This window comes from Rhamphochromis sp. 'chilingali' (genome assembly GCF_963969265.1).
Source record: "Rhamphochromis sp. 'chilingali' genome assembly, chromosome: 16".
Taxonomy (NCBI): Eukaryota; Metazoa; Chordata; class Actinopteri; order Cichliformes; family Cichlidae; genus Rhamphochromis; species Rhamphochromis sp. 'chilingali'.
In genome coordinates this window covers 21,852,671-21,867,520 of record NC_137943.1, presented here as the reverse complement: position 1 = coordinate 21,867,520, position 14,850 = coordinate 21,852,671, and the positions used below count along the sequence as shown (strand labels likewise).

Sequence of the window (14,850 nt, the reverse complement as noted above, 5' to 3'; positions counted from 1 at the left end):
GTTGAACCGTAATCTCCCCTGTGAGTTCATGGTAATTTTGTGTTCAGATGAAGATTGGCAGAAAACTAACCTTGGTTTCTGTATAGTTGAGCACCGAAATTGCCCAGATACTCAAAGAGGTGTCATGTAGAGGAGAAAGTCAAACACTGAAAATGCTGAAATTAGCGAGTTCTCAAAAAAGCTGCCCTCCACACCAATATAGCAATGTTTCATTTGTCTCCATTAATTTAAATCCAGTAAAAGTGAAAATGAACTCCAGTAAAAGAGAGCTGATCAATCAAAGTTAAATGAGAACATCAGTAAAGAAAAGGTGAGTAACAATTTTTGTGATATATATATTAACTTCAAATTTTGACTGTCTGAGGATCTTCTCTGCCGCATCTCTGCATGCGTGTTTGTGTTTTTAGTCTTCTTGCAGGTGTTGAAGTGAAGATGGGTATCGTGGTCATCAGCAATGCCACGATCCCTGGTGGCACTGCTCCACCTGGTGTGCCAGTGCTCCTATACAAGCAGCTCAGTGGCTGATACGAAACCGAGACGTTAGCGAACGTTGAACTTAAGGTCAGTGTCAGATCTGAATTCTGTCTGTAGCCTATAATGTTTAAAGGTTCAAATCGCTAATATTCAACTATCACATTTGACCAGTGTTACCTTTAGCTGTCAGAAGATCTATAAATGCTATGAAATAAAATGTTTCACCCATTCTTTTTGAAAGCATCACGCATTTTATGTGCGCTCACAGAGAGCCTGAAGCAGAAAACCTGAGTTAAGAGAGAAAGTTGATAACCACCGATATGAAAACAGTTATCTCAGACTGTGGTTAAAAGGTTTATTTAACAAGGTAATGCAAAGAAAGCCTGACTATGGACTAAGTCATGCAGATGGTGATCCCCTAGTAACCACTGGTTACTTGGGAAAATGTGTATTCATTCACCAGTTGGTTGCTAAGGGTAAATATAGGTTTGCATAGAAGTTGGGGCACCAAACCCCCCTCCCAAAGCAAACTGCTGTGGTTGCCTGTAGTTTCAACTCAAGCCCAAACAAACGTTCCCCTTCAAAATAAAAGTTGCACCATTTAGAACAAGTTAGTTACTTATTCAAATTTCAGTATCGCTCAGCGAGTTTCCAGACAATTCTCCGTCTTCAAAGCAAACTACGAACTCTGAGTCAACACCTCATAAAAAAAATGAAATAACAGTCTGTACCATTTTAAATTGGGTATGTTGTATTGTGTTAGCTTTTCATAATTTTGTCTATTTCAACATTTTTGTTTAGTACCTCATCATTGTGACTTCGTCCAAGTCTCAGGCACTTTATCAGGCACTAAATCTCATCTTTTATTTTTATACTGGCAGAAGCTGACTTCTGCTAGAATATATTTACCGTACAATGTGAAATATAGTTTATTCAAATGTTGTGAAATACAAATAGCGATGCATCTACAGACCTTCCATCTGGGCCGACAGTCTGGAGGCGTGTATCGGCCTCCCTCGGTCACATTGGGATTTTCTTTCTGCACTCGTTCCATCGTCATCTGGGAGCTGAACTCGATCAACAAACGCCCCACTGAGGAAAAGAAAAGAGACAGAGAAAGTGAAGAGAAAAGCATTAGTGGGATGAGTTGGGTAACAGACTAGACAGGGCATGAAAGAAGTGAAAGAAAAAAGACATGATGGGGGGAAAGAAAACAAGAGAGGGAATGAGGGACACGGAGCAAACGCTTTTAGCTTCAAAGCAACACTATATGTGTATCAAAGTGATGTGTGCAGAAATAATGATTTCAAGGGATATGTTTCGCATAATGCTTCATTTAATAAGACGCACAGGCTTTGGAAAACCCATACTCCTAAAAAACAAACAAACAAAGGCTTTGAAGTCAGATGTGTAAACACATGGAGAGTAATTATGCAGCTTAGTGATAAACCCACATCATACAGTATGTTACATCTCTGCAAATCAATCCTTTGAGTACTGATGAGTCAAAAACTATCAGTGTGCAAGTGTGTTTATGTGCATGAGACCAAATTAAAAGAAAGATATGCTTTAAATCTCTGGCCTGGATGATAAATCCAGCCCCTTGCTCTGAGAACCGCCATCATTAAAACACCCGAGAAAGCTTCGCTGTTTGGACTCCGACCAAAGCCCCCAAACCACGGACCTCATTTCAACAAACCAGACTCTCAGCACTCATTCTCCAAACTGCAAAATGTCACTCATTAGTGCATGTCTTTCTTCAGCGGCTGGGAACTCATTAGCTCAAATCATCACGCATCATTTGATTCACCAAAAATATTAAGTAGTATTACATGATTTTTATCATTCAAGGCAACAAAAACAAGCCCTGCTTATGTATAATAATGCAGTTTATCTATATGTGACTGAAATCTTTAAATAGAAAAAGGACAGTCGGTGACTCGTTCTTTATTATCTGTTTTACAATGAACACTGTCACTGCACTACAGAGGAGAGAAGCACAGCGAGCGGCCATGAATGTTTTCAACAATATGAAATGTGTTTCAGTCTGCAGATGAAAATAATACATGAAAAAATGCACTTCTTATGCTGTTTAAATAATCGCTATATTTCTGAGTTGTTCAGATTTTTGGCATTCATTAGCATGAAGTATTTTAACCTGTTCTCACAGTTAATACAAAAGAAAAAAAAAACTTCAGCACGGCCGTGGTATAGCATTTCGTACACGATAAATCTGGTGTAAATTTTTACCTGATATTGTGGCACCATGTGCTTAGGTTCCCACGTTCCCTAGCTCGCATAAGGAGACAAGCAGACGTCTCAGAGAGAAGGAGCTGCAAGTGATTCTCTAATGAGAATTTAGTACACAAAAAACAACCTCCAACAAACTACAATACTTTAGCAGGGAACAGTTTTATTGCATATTTTCCAGTGGTGGAAAAAACAAACTTGTTTCACCACTTGAAAACCCACCATTGAGTACAACCAGGACACGAGGACAGATGAAGAGACACGAGTGGCAGGATGATGTGCGACTGCAGAAAAACAGGTTAGAAAGCTTGACTTAAATTGAAAAATGTTTATTTTATTATGTGACAATGTTGTGCACCTGCTGAGAAGTTGCAAGACTAAGTTACTGAAATGTTAAGCGGTTACGTTATTTACTTTGAGACTTTTCCATCATCAGACTGATCTTTTCCCCACTGAAAAGCATAAGTTCCACAATACACTTTTAAGCAATGAAGTGCCAGATTTACCAAATATGATACTAATTAAAAATCATATATGCAAATTTATATTTTATTATTATTTTATAATTTAGGCTTTAAAGGCTTAAAATTCCCATTGAAAACAATATTACTGTGCTTGTATATGACTTGCTGTGTCGCTGTTGCACTACTGCTGCTCGCACCTCGTGGCAATGACTTCACACTTTGAATTAGGCAGTCTGTCATCAATGACAAGGATGGAAAACGTCCTTCATTTACTTACACGTATAAATGCTGCTGCCTTTAAACTGTAATCACCAATAAATCATTGTTGGTGATTTCATTTTTTTCCTACATCACCATGACATCATACTGTTCAGACGGTTGTTTATTATGAAAGCATTTACCTTTTTAAGCTTTGAACATTTTATCTAAAATCCATCCATCTTTTCCTCGACGACACTACAAGAAAAAAATTAAGGGAATTTCCAGAAACCGTACGAACCCCGTGTTTTTAAAACGGCTACGCTTGAAGGCCACCCATTTAGGGTGTTTTGCCGGGAGCGTCTTGCCTCCTGCTTAATCACTCAACGATGGACTGTCAGTTTTAAACAGTTACAAAAATTAACTCATCGAAAACGTACACGTGAGAGGGATTCGACTGTGTTTGCTGGAGTGCATTGGTGTGTTGAGTGCTTAAAGCAGAGCAGGTAAGTGATGAGAAACGACAGTAAAAACAAAGTTTTGCCAGACTGTAACAAACATTTAGATAATTACAGCTAAAGCAGCGATTATGCATCAGTGTACATGGATTGTATGATTCCCATTTGTAAGTATGTATATTTACTGTGCAGTAAACAATCTACTTTCAACATACTTTTGGTGGCCAAGGTGTGTCTTGTGTTGTATTATGCACGTATAAACAGACAGTATTCGCAGCATCAGAGCACAGGAAAGAGAGGTGTGGCTCGTAGAAGCCCACGAGACGATAATGGGCTTAACATTGATGCATGAGCTCCGTGTTGAGAGGTCTGCTCCAATCAACACCGTGCAGGTGAGGAGTGTAATCAATGGAAACAAGGTTACATGTCCATAACACACCTCTTTATCACACCACAAGAGCTGAATGCAAACAGTCCCAGCAGCCCCTGACTACTTCTACCCATCGCCCTCCATCCCCTCCGCACTCGGGTCTCTTTCTTCCTCGTTCCCCTCTCACCCTAATGAGACAGAAAGTAGAACATGGTGTTTTCATCTTCTCCCTGTGATTTTTTTCCCCAAACTTAGTTTTCAGGCAGCTAAAACAAAACGGGGAGCTTACTGGATGTAGCATAACATAGTATACTGTGTATTAGGTTTTCTGAAAACACAAGAAAACATTGGGCGAGGTTTTAGTTGTTCCTCTTGAAGATAAAAGCTGGTTTATGGGGAAAAATCCCCCCAATAAATATAGATTAACATCATTGCAGCACAGGTCGTCCAAGTGTGACTCAAACTGATACTGCTACAATTTCAACTTTGCCTTCTTTACAATTCCAAATATGAACCGTTTAAACACTGGGATGCATACATTCACTGGTCTGCAGCGATCCTCAGGTAGGCTGTGGTGTTTAAACTATACTCGACTGCTATTAAGGTGCCTGTATCATTACACCATCATCCTGAACTGTTGATACAAGACAGAATAGATGCTGTTTACGCCACACAATCTGAACGCCGTAGCAGAAATCAAGACTCATCAGCCCAGGCAATATTTCTCAATCTTCTCTTGTCCAATTTTGGTGAGCTCATGTGAAGCAGATATGGTCTTCTCCATACTTTGCTTGTAACACGTGGTTATTTGAGTTACTGTTGCCGTCCCATCAGCTTAAAGCAGTATTTCTATTTTCCTCTGGCCTCTGGCATCAACAAGGCCTTTCTACCCAGAGGACTGCTGCTTACTGGACATTTTCTCTTCTTCAAACCATTCTCTGTAAACTCATGAGATGGATGTGCAGGAGAATCCCAGTAGATCAGCAGTTTCTGAAGTGCTCAGAACAGCCCATCTGGCACCAATAACCATGCCACTTTCAAAGTTCCCTAAATCACCTTTCTTTGTCATTCTGATGCTCAGTTTGAATTTCAGCAGGTTGCTTTTACCATATCGAAATGCACATGGCAGCACATGATTGGCTGATTAGATAAGATATTTAAGATTTTGAGTTTTGGTCACAACCACTTGTTAAAAGGATTTCATGTGTAGCAATTTTGGTGGCTTGGCTCTAAGAGCAATATCAAGACCACCAAAACAGCACACACTAGGCAATTAATGACAACAAACAAGACACTGATGATGGATTAGAAGCTGGGGTCCAAAGTGGCTTGCAGGGGGCAACATAAGCAGTCTAATTAATGTACATCGTCTTTGATTTACTGCTAAAATGCACAGAATGGTATCTGCAGCATTTAGATCTGGATATTTGAGGGGTGATTTGTCTCAGAGATTTATAAAGCATGATATCGAAAGAGCTTAAAAACATAATCATGAAATAAAATACATTGGCATTGTCATTACTGCATGGTGAAAATGTACAGGTACAATTCAGTAATCTTGAAAAAGCATGGTGACATAGGTAGAGGAAAACTTTTAAAGATATTCAGACTGTGTCGAGCAAGAACACACAAATAACAGAAAGAGAGCATTTTTGTGTTTGTGCATGTGTGATGCAGAAATGTGCAGGTTTGTGTATAAAATACACTTCAACAAACAGTAATGTGTTGTACAATGATAGCAGTGGAATTATCACACACACACACACACACACACACACACACACACACACACACACACACACACACATTATATGACAACCAAATTTTCTGTCACAATACAGCTGTGTGCAGGCAAGAGTAGGACCCAAACGCAAACTCGCAGAGACAAAAAGTAAACTCAAAAAACACAGCTTTATTGCTGGCGTGGAGTGGGACACGAAAAACAACACAAAACTAAACTGGGGAAACTAAAGCACAAGGAGCCACAGGGGAAAACTCACACAGCTATGAGGGAGGACGCCACCCTGACAAAGAGACACATGGGGCTTAAATACACTGAGGGATAACGAGGGGGAATGAGCCACAGGAGGAGAGCACAGCTGAGAGTAATTAGGAGGACGAGACAAGGGAAGCAAAACTAGAAACATTAACATAGGACAGACTGTGAAAGTAAAACAGGAAACACACTGATGGAACTCAAGACATGTAAACTTAACAGACTGGGGAGACAGAACATAGGGACCAGAAACATGGAACAGAAAGGCACAGTAGACACAACATGAACATAACAACGCCACAGGGGAAGAGTAAAACAAAATGCAGAAACACAGGACCTCTTTCAAAATAAAATCTGAAACATAATGAAACGCAAACATGACAACATAAGAAACACAGACATGAAGCACATGAAGGACAAGGGAGACTTAACGGGGTTGGATACACAAGGGGAATCTAATAACAAACGAACTTAGATAACCTAATGAACAAAATAAACTCAAACTTAAAACGCTGGGTCAAAAGACCCAGGATCATGACATTTTCCCCTCACAACAGTAACGAAACAAAACGGCAGAGCTATTAGATTAGCAGCACTCCCTTTCTCTTCCTCCCTTCCTGCCATTGTTGCTCCTATTCCCCCTCCACTGAACCTAGGATCCGTGGGCCCTAAGATGAAACAGATCAGTTTAATCTAGCTCTGCCAAGACTCCCCTCAGACCCCAGTGTTGCTACATACGGTGTAACAGAGTTCTCTTATTATCTGGTCTATCTAGACTGTATAAATAAAATGCAGAAATACCTTTAACAACTGTGGTTTAAAAAAGAAGTCTGGTTGTATAGAAGGATACGAGAAAACTGCCCAATTTCTCAATTGATTTATAACCATCTATCCATCCATCCATCTTCATCCGCTTTATCCGAGGCTGGGTCGCGGGGGCAGCAGCCTAAGCAAAGAGGCCCAGACCTCCCTCTCCCCAGCCACCTCCTCCAGCTTATCCGGGGGAACACCAAGGCGTTCCCAGGCCAGCCGAAAGATATAATCTCTCCAGCGTGTCCTGGGTCTGCCCCGGGGCCTCCTCCCGGTGGGACATGCCTGGAACACCTCACCCAGGAGGCACCCAGGGGGCATCCTTGTCAGATGCCCGAACCACCTCAGCTGGCTCCTTTCGATGTGGAGGAGCAGCGGCTCTACTCTGAGCCCCTCCCGGATGGCCGAACTTCTCACCCTATCTCTAAGGGAGAGGCCAGCCACCCTTCGGAGGAAGCTCACTAAATATTTTCTGCATGACTTTATGGTCTCAATTGCTCATTTTATCTTACAGGATACAATATGATGCACATTTTGTCAATTCTGACCTTCTTCAGAGTAAAACAGATCATTGCAAGGCTGCGCTTCTTTGCAATGGACAGTTTGCTTAAAAAAAAAAGCAAAAAGAAGATGGCTATGACATGGTGGACACATCAATCATTTACATAAGACCCAAAAATGGCATAAATATCCATCAGATATAAAGATATAAGAAGAGAAATACACATTTTTCCCCAGCCAGGTTACTGAGCATTGCTAGGCCTGTGCGACTCTTATAGGAAAACAAAACATGCAAAATATAACAGATTTTCATGGATCTGACAAATAAATTATCAATGAAAACCAATTAACTTGTTTAATCCTGTGTTTACTCTTATGTAGCTGATTGCAAAAGGGTAATAAAGTGAATAAAAGCAGTTTGATACCCTTGTGCACTGACTCAGTAGCTTTCTTTGTCTTTCTCTTAAAGAATGAGTTCGTGTCAATAAGGCTGTGAATTGGTTTGTCCTCACAGAGTCACTGGTCGGGCCATCTGACCATGCAAAACTCTACGACAGGCTGCCTGTTAATCAGCAGCCCTGTTCTGAGAGTTTCTGCGCCTTTGTGTTACTTAAGTGACAACTGAAGCGGCGCCAGGGTCAGATTTCTGAGAGCGGTTCTGAGTTTATAATTGAGTTTGGCTCTTTGGCCTCAGGAAGGGGAGGGAAATGAAAGTTAGAGAAAGTGAATAAATGAGAAGAAAAACGGACAGAAAGGAGAGCGAAAGCTGGAGGAAGAGGTTGTTCCTCTCCCTCCTGCTTCCCACTGACACTCTGTGACAATAGAGACTTTCAGCTCCCTGAATCTTATTAGCCTGTCCACTCTCTCAATCTCTTTTCTTTCAATCATTTACAAGTGCCTCCACCGAGCACAGGCCATAATTGAGATTCTTCCCATTTTGATGAAAGAAAGAAAAAGAGCATGAGGTACAAATGGGTGTGGAGGAGAGAAAAGGGAAAAGAGTCAAAAGTCTTCACGTCAGGTACCTACTTCTGCTAACATAGCGTTCATTTTGTTTATCTTCAGCACACTTTGTCCTTGTGTTAGCGATTTTACACCCTCTTCCAAGACTCATTACTGTGGATTGTGAAAATCATCGATGGCAAAGGCTATGCTCAGCTGTGAAATCCTGCCCGTGTGTCTGTGTCTGCATGTTGGGGTAAATTTATTGGATCAGAGGATTAGAGGTATCTGAGAATCTCCTCGACATGCAAGAAACACATTATCTGGTCGTGTGGGTGTGTATCTATGCAGAACACCCAGCGTGCACCCAAACAGACGAGATAAAGGGTTAACCGTGGTGTATTTACACCGCACCAACAACAAGCACAAAAGGATGAAGAGAAAGCTACAGCATTCACAAACTCATAGCTTTGTTGTCGCAAGTCATGTTGCTGGAAAATGGAATCCACCAGACAAAAAGGCAAACATGAATCTCAAGCAAAGGATAATGTGAAACTGGACTGTTTTGGATTAAAAAGAAAAAGGTTGATGTTCTGCTGCTGTCTTTCAAACAGGATGTGTCAGACCACAAGAGACAGAATTTTCAAGACAAAATAATTTCCAAAGGACCTTGACAGAAAGAGAGAGAGAAAAAACTGAGCTTATATTTTGCAGGGAAATGAACTGCTGTCTTGAAACAAAAAAAATAAAAATAATAATGTGCTTCAAAAATGCCAGGAAATACTGTTAATACTATCCTACAGAATATATAATATAATGTAGCCATTAGAGGGACATAAAAAATGCAGTGATTTCAGAAACAGGCGTGCTGTAAATGTTCTCTTTGTTTGGTTGATGAGTGTTTCAAAGCAAAAGGAAAAAGTCGGTCGGACCAAAGCCAGCATTTACACCCATCTGAGCTGCATCAACACAACATGTGTTTACATCTGTAGGCAAGTGCATGTCAGGTTAGGGCATAAATTATGACATACGCTGCAGTAAAAGTTACGGTGTAGATCTTGAGGAGGGTTTGGGGTTACGGCGCGCCTATGGCGTAGATTTACTACATGAGTATAAATCCAACATAAGGCCACAAGCTGAACAGGGGTGATAGTTTCTGCAAGTTAACCAGGATTGACTCAGGTCTGAGTGAAGCAAATTCCATCAACAGACAGTAAACTGTGGAGTGACTGTGCAGACATCGGCGTAGCTGCCAAATCTTAGACCCGTCCAACTACGCGTCAGATCCAAGTGGCAGATCAGCGCTGATATAAGTAAAGAAGAAGTCAGAACTGGAAAGTAATTGCTGAGTGTTTTCTTCAAAGTTTTTTCCACAGAATTTCAAGTTTTCAAACTGTTGCAACATCTCCCTCTGTATAATCTGTGAATCTCTGAGCTTCTGAGCTGATATATCATTAAAACAGCCGTAAAAACCAACACAATCATACACTCGTGTCTTCAACCCAGGTGTAGCGGCAGTGGTACAAAAATCGAGGGTTGCACAACTGGTCCAAGTGATACCAACGTGGCAATACATGCCAGCAGATGTGGTATCATTTTGGCCATGTAGGGCAGGGTGTAAGCAATGAGCATAAAAGCAGCCTCAGAAAGCAAAAAAAAAAACCCGCAAATTTTCTTCTAGCAATCATTAGAAATTAAACAGGTAAGCTGAAATCTGGTGCAACAAAGACCACCAGGATGGCAACAGAAGCTTTTGTTTGCTGTTATTTCAACATAAATCAAATTTATTCTGCTTAGTTTTACTCAACATTGTAGCCATTGGCTGCTCAAACCCCAGTGGCTCCAGAGAAGCCTGCATCCAGTTTGAGAAATGCTGTATCATAGAGAAGACGTGCGATATTATCCAAGGACAAACATTGTGAACATTATCAATAAACCAGTTAGGACCCCAAAACACCTTCAGCAGTATCGTGATAAAAAGTGAGAGCTTGCTGAATAATAAGCAGGATTGAATGTGGCTGTTTAAAAATTCAGATATGTGTAAGTTATTTTACACGCATTCTTTTACTTTGTCTTTTCTCACAATTCTACTAAAACTTGTCATGAAGTATAATCAAAAACAAAAACGCTGCCAGAAGCATCTTCCTTTGCGTTTGTTTTGCTCTCATGTTCAGACGTGTTAGCAGCCAAGAACTGGGAGATTTTTTTTCCTCATCAGGAAATGTTTTCTTTATTTACTGTCTGGTGTGATGCAAGAAAAACAATGTGTAAGCAAACAAGCCTTAACAAGAGATTTCATTAATGAGCGTGAATTTTAAGTAGGCCGATGAAAGTAATTACAGTGTGAAAAGCTGCAGATGCAAATACTGATTGTACAAAAGCTTGGTTTTTTTTTTTTGTAGTGCTGTTTCTTACATCTCGTAACAATACTTTTATCAGTGTAAAGTCCTAATTATCAGCAGCAGAGCTGCAGATCATCACCCAAACAAGCAAAGTAAAAAAGCAAAAACAAAAATAAAAACACTTAATGGCTCAAATCCACGCGCACAGTATGTTCACTGACTGTTTTTGCTCTGAGATGGAAAAAGCTGAAAGTAGGGTGCTTGAAACAGATGGAGGATGCATGTAACACAACAACGTTTCCTGGCAGGGGGGGGGGAAGAATAAAGGTAAGAAAATAAAAGCACAAAAAGATGAACGATACAGTTTCAGATGCTGAAGGACGGCAGTTGGAGAACAAACACAGACAAAAAGAAAAAAGAAAGAACATGAAAACAGTAATAACACAGGAAACACAAAGTGATGGGGAGTGACAGATCGTGTAAGCCTGTGAGCCAGATGCTAAGCAACACCACTCCACACACTGCACTGCAGTTCTGCTACTGTCGTTGTTGCTTTTGTAATTTCCTCTGTGTCACAGGCTGTCATACACCAAATATCAAGAGCCATTTACATTATAACACAGACTAGTGCGCTACAATTGATACAGAAACCCTGTTGTTGCCTCTTTGATTCATCACAACAGCCTTTAATTAACACGGAGGTCATGTGATTGCTTTCATTTCTCTGTTTGTTTGTTTGCTAGCAGGATTAATCAAAAAGTTGCAGATGGATTAGCATGAAAATGTGACCAGAGGTGGGGGTTTGGTGCAAATTAGACGTGATTAACCTTTCAAGTCGGAGCCACGCATTCTTTTTTCTTAGCAAGACATTATGTTCCACATATTCACTACTAATAAATATATATATTAAATCCTAATTGAAATAAAAAATTGTGACACTTGATGTTCTCACATAAATATCACAAAGTAATCCGTACCCAGGATCCAGAAACTCAGTTTGTGCTTGGTATGGGGGAATTTTCAGCCTTGGCGGAGGGATGTAGACTTGGACTGCTCTTGCTAACAGAATGATCCTTTAATTAGTGGCAAGTAATATCTGTCTGAATAATAAGGGAGAAAGAATCCTTGCATAAACACTTGCATGAGCACATACACACATGCAAAATAAAAATGTGATATATGAAGCACATATGAGAGGAATGTTTCTTATTATGCCATTTAATATTGGGGATACTTTATTCAAAACAGTAATTCTGATGTTGGTAACCACTATCTTGATCCCCGTAGTCTTTGAATGGTGTTTTAGGTTTTGGCAATTAGTTAACGCAAAGAAAGCTAGCTAGGCTGAACTTGCTCACCCATCTGAGCTTTCACTACCAATCACAGAAACCTACGTGTTCTTGTGTTACTTTTCCCCAAATGTTGTTTTTGGCACAATTTGGATTATTCTCCCTATTGCTCGATATCAAATCTGCATGACTGGCAGATGAATTAAGAGTGGCACACCAGCATGTGTCCCTTGTATAAGCATAAGTGTCTTTTTTTGGCAGTACAACTACAGGTCCCACTGCCGCTGTCCAGCTGGCATACTGACGTGCTAGTTGGCACATGTGCTGACCTCGACACACACACACACACACACACACACACACACACACACACACACACACACACACACACACACACACAGTTGTGTATCCCGAAACAGCCAGAGCCAAAGTCATGATGACTTCAAGGCCATGAAACTGTCAGAGCACTGTGTTTGGAGTGGTCGTTGGGACAGACATGAAATAGTGCAGGAAGCTCGAATCAGGCTGCCAGAGAATTACAATCCAGACACAACTGTTCCTGATGCCAGGACATCATCCAGGAATAACATAGCAAAATACATAATTATCGAGTATTGAGTTTAAGTCAAAGCTGAGGTGTGAAATAACGTGTAGCAGCTAAAAGCAACTTTTTTGTTAATCTAACACTGAGATCACATCAAAAATCATCACTTGTTTTTTTTAGAAAGTTGAGTATCTGCATGTTTAATGATGTGGAAAACATACAGTATCTGTCCTTTATATGCAAGCATTCTCTCAGCTCACAGCAGGTTCACAGTAGATGAACAGCCATGTTTGATTTGGCAGACTTTTATCCCAGACACCTTTTGTGATGCAGGGATTTGTCTCTCCTCCTTGTCTTAAATCAGGGATTTTTCACAGTTAAGCAAATGTGTTAACCACTGCAGTCATTCCACTTAAACACAGCACTGAGTCAAAAAGGTTAAAGAAGAGACCTCTGCAGCATCCTGCTTAGTTCAAATAAGTTCCTGTGTTAACAAACTAACCTGTCAATACGACATCCTCTGTCCCATAACTCAGTTATAAGTTCCTTATGTCTATGTTAATAGTAGCTGCCAAACTAACATAGATGACGAGCTACACTGTCCTGCAAACTTTAAGCCAAAAAGACTAGAAAAGGACCAGAGAGTGTCTTCTCTTTCCAAGGCTATAAAATATCTTGCACAAAAACTTTTCACAAGCTCTCAAATGTCGATTTCTTCACACAGAGAAAGATAACACTTTATTATATTGCAGGCAGGAGTAAGACTAAACCCCTGCAAGGATTCTACCATCAAAGGCCATTTTATTCATTTAAATTGCTCGTCCTGTCCAGGGTTGCAGACCCAAACGCAGACTTCATAAACAAACCCTTACTGAGGTGATGCAGGTAATCCAGAAGGCAGCAAAAAATACCATCAATTCCACAGAGCACACACAAGGGAGGACAGACAGGAACCCAGTATGACTCACAACAAGGAACAGAAGGAAACCGAGGCCTTAAATACACACAGGAGGTAATCAGGGAGAGTGGAAACACCAGGGTATCAAAACACAGCTAAAACTAATTAAAACAATTAGTTTTAAGAAAGTAACAAAGGAAATTAAATTAATAGCAAGGCACAAGAAACAGGAATGACCAAATTAAACAGGAAATAGCTAAATGGGACTCACATACAGTACTAGAGATGAAAACCAAAACACAAGAAGACACAAATGAGGCTGGAATAAACTAAAGGATCAAACATCTGTACAAACACAAATAACTAGAAGAAATAAACTATCAAAGTTATTGGAGTAAAATAAAGAAATAAATAGAAATGATATAACAAAACAACCAAAAATAAACATAAACCACACCATGACAGGCCCCTAGTTGTATGGCGTTATTTTTGTGCCACTATTTTGAGCGCTCATAAAAAAACATTTGCAGGTGCAAGTGTTGTATTTTGAGAAGAAATTTATTTTGAGCTAAGAAAAGCTAAATTTGAGTGAACAAAATTCATTGCTGCGTGCAAAAAATGTATTTCAGTGTTTGCTATTATACACACACACACACACTAGCAGAAATGTTGAGAGCGCAAGCAACGCATTGCAAGCAAGCGCAAATGCAAAAACTGAGCGAGAGGGGCTGCTATTGTGTGTGTGTGTGTGTGTGTGTGTGTGTGTGTGTGTGTGTGTGTGTGTGTGTGTGTGTATAATAGCAAACACTGAAATAAATTTTTTGCACGCAGCAGTGAATTTTGTTCACTCAAATTTAGCTTTTCTTCGCTCAAAATAAATTTCTTCTCAAAATGCAACACTTGCACCTGCAATTTTTTTTTTTTTTTACGTGCGTACGTGTATTGAGAATTGCAAACACAGGAAGAAGACCGTTTCTGGCTCATCCTTGGTTGACCTTGAAGATGAACTAGTAGCCTAGAAACTACCATCGACATGTTTTGATGAACATGATGTCAAATATGAAATACCTCTTCTTGCAATAATGATTTCCTGTCAAGTGCTTGTTCTTTCGCTTCAATTCAAGAGGTTAGTTGATTTCCTCTCAACATTACCAGGCACTCTGGTGGAGGATACAACCCAATCAGCGATTGATCATACAAAATCTATTATCAGCCAATGGAACACTTTCTTGTGCTGCAGTTTTATGAATTAAAACATTTAATTGGCGACGGAAGAGATGACTCTGATTACAAACTAATGACAAGAAACGCAGC

At 40.1% G+C, this 14,850-nt stretch overlaps 1 protein-coding gene across 2 annotated transcripts in view; it reads right to left on the bottom strand.

Annotated features, from left to right (window-relative positions):
- b4galt2 (UDP-Gal:betaGlcNAc beta 1,4- galactosyltransferase, polypeptide 2) overlaps nucleotides 1–14,850 on the bottom strand; it is a 239,931-nt gene that overhangs the window by 118,000 nt on the left and 107,081 nt on the right. For both annotated transcript variants that reach the window (XR_013974581.1, XM_080906855.1), the window contains exon 3: nucleotides 1,448–1,566. Coding sequence is in view for 1 of the 2 variants with exons in the window: in XM_080906855.1 (XP_080762981.1) it covers nucleotides 1,448–1,566 (119 nt within the window). In the remaining variant the exon portion in view is untranslated. The remainder of the gene's footprint in view (nucleotides 1–1,447; nucleotides 1,567–14,850) is intronic.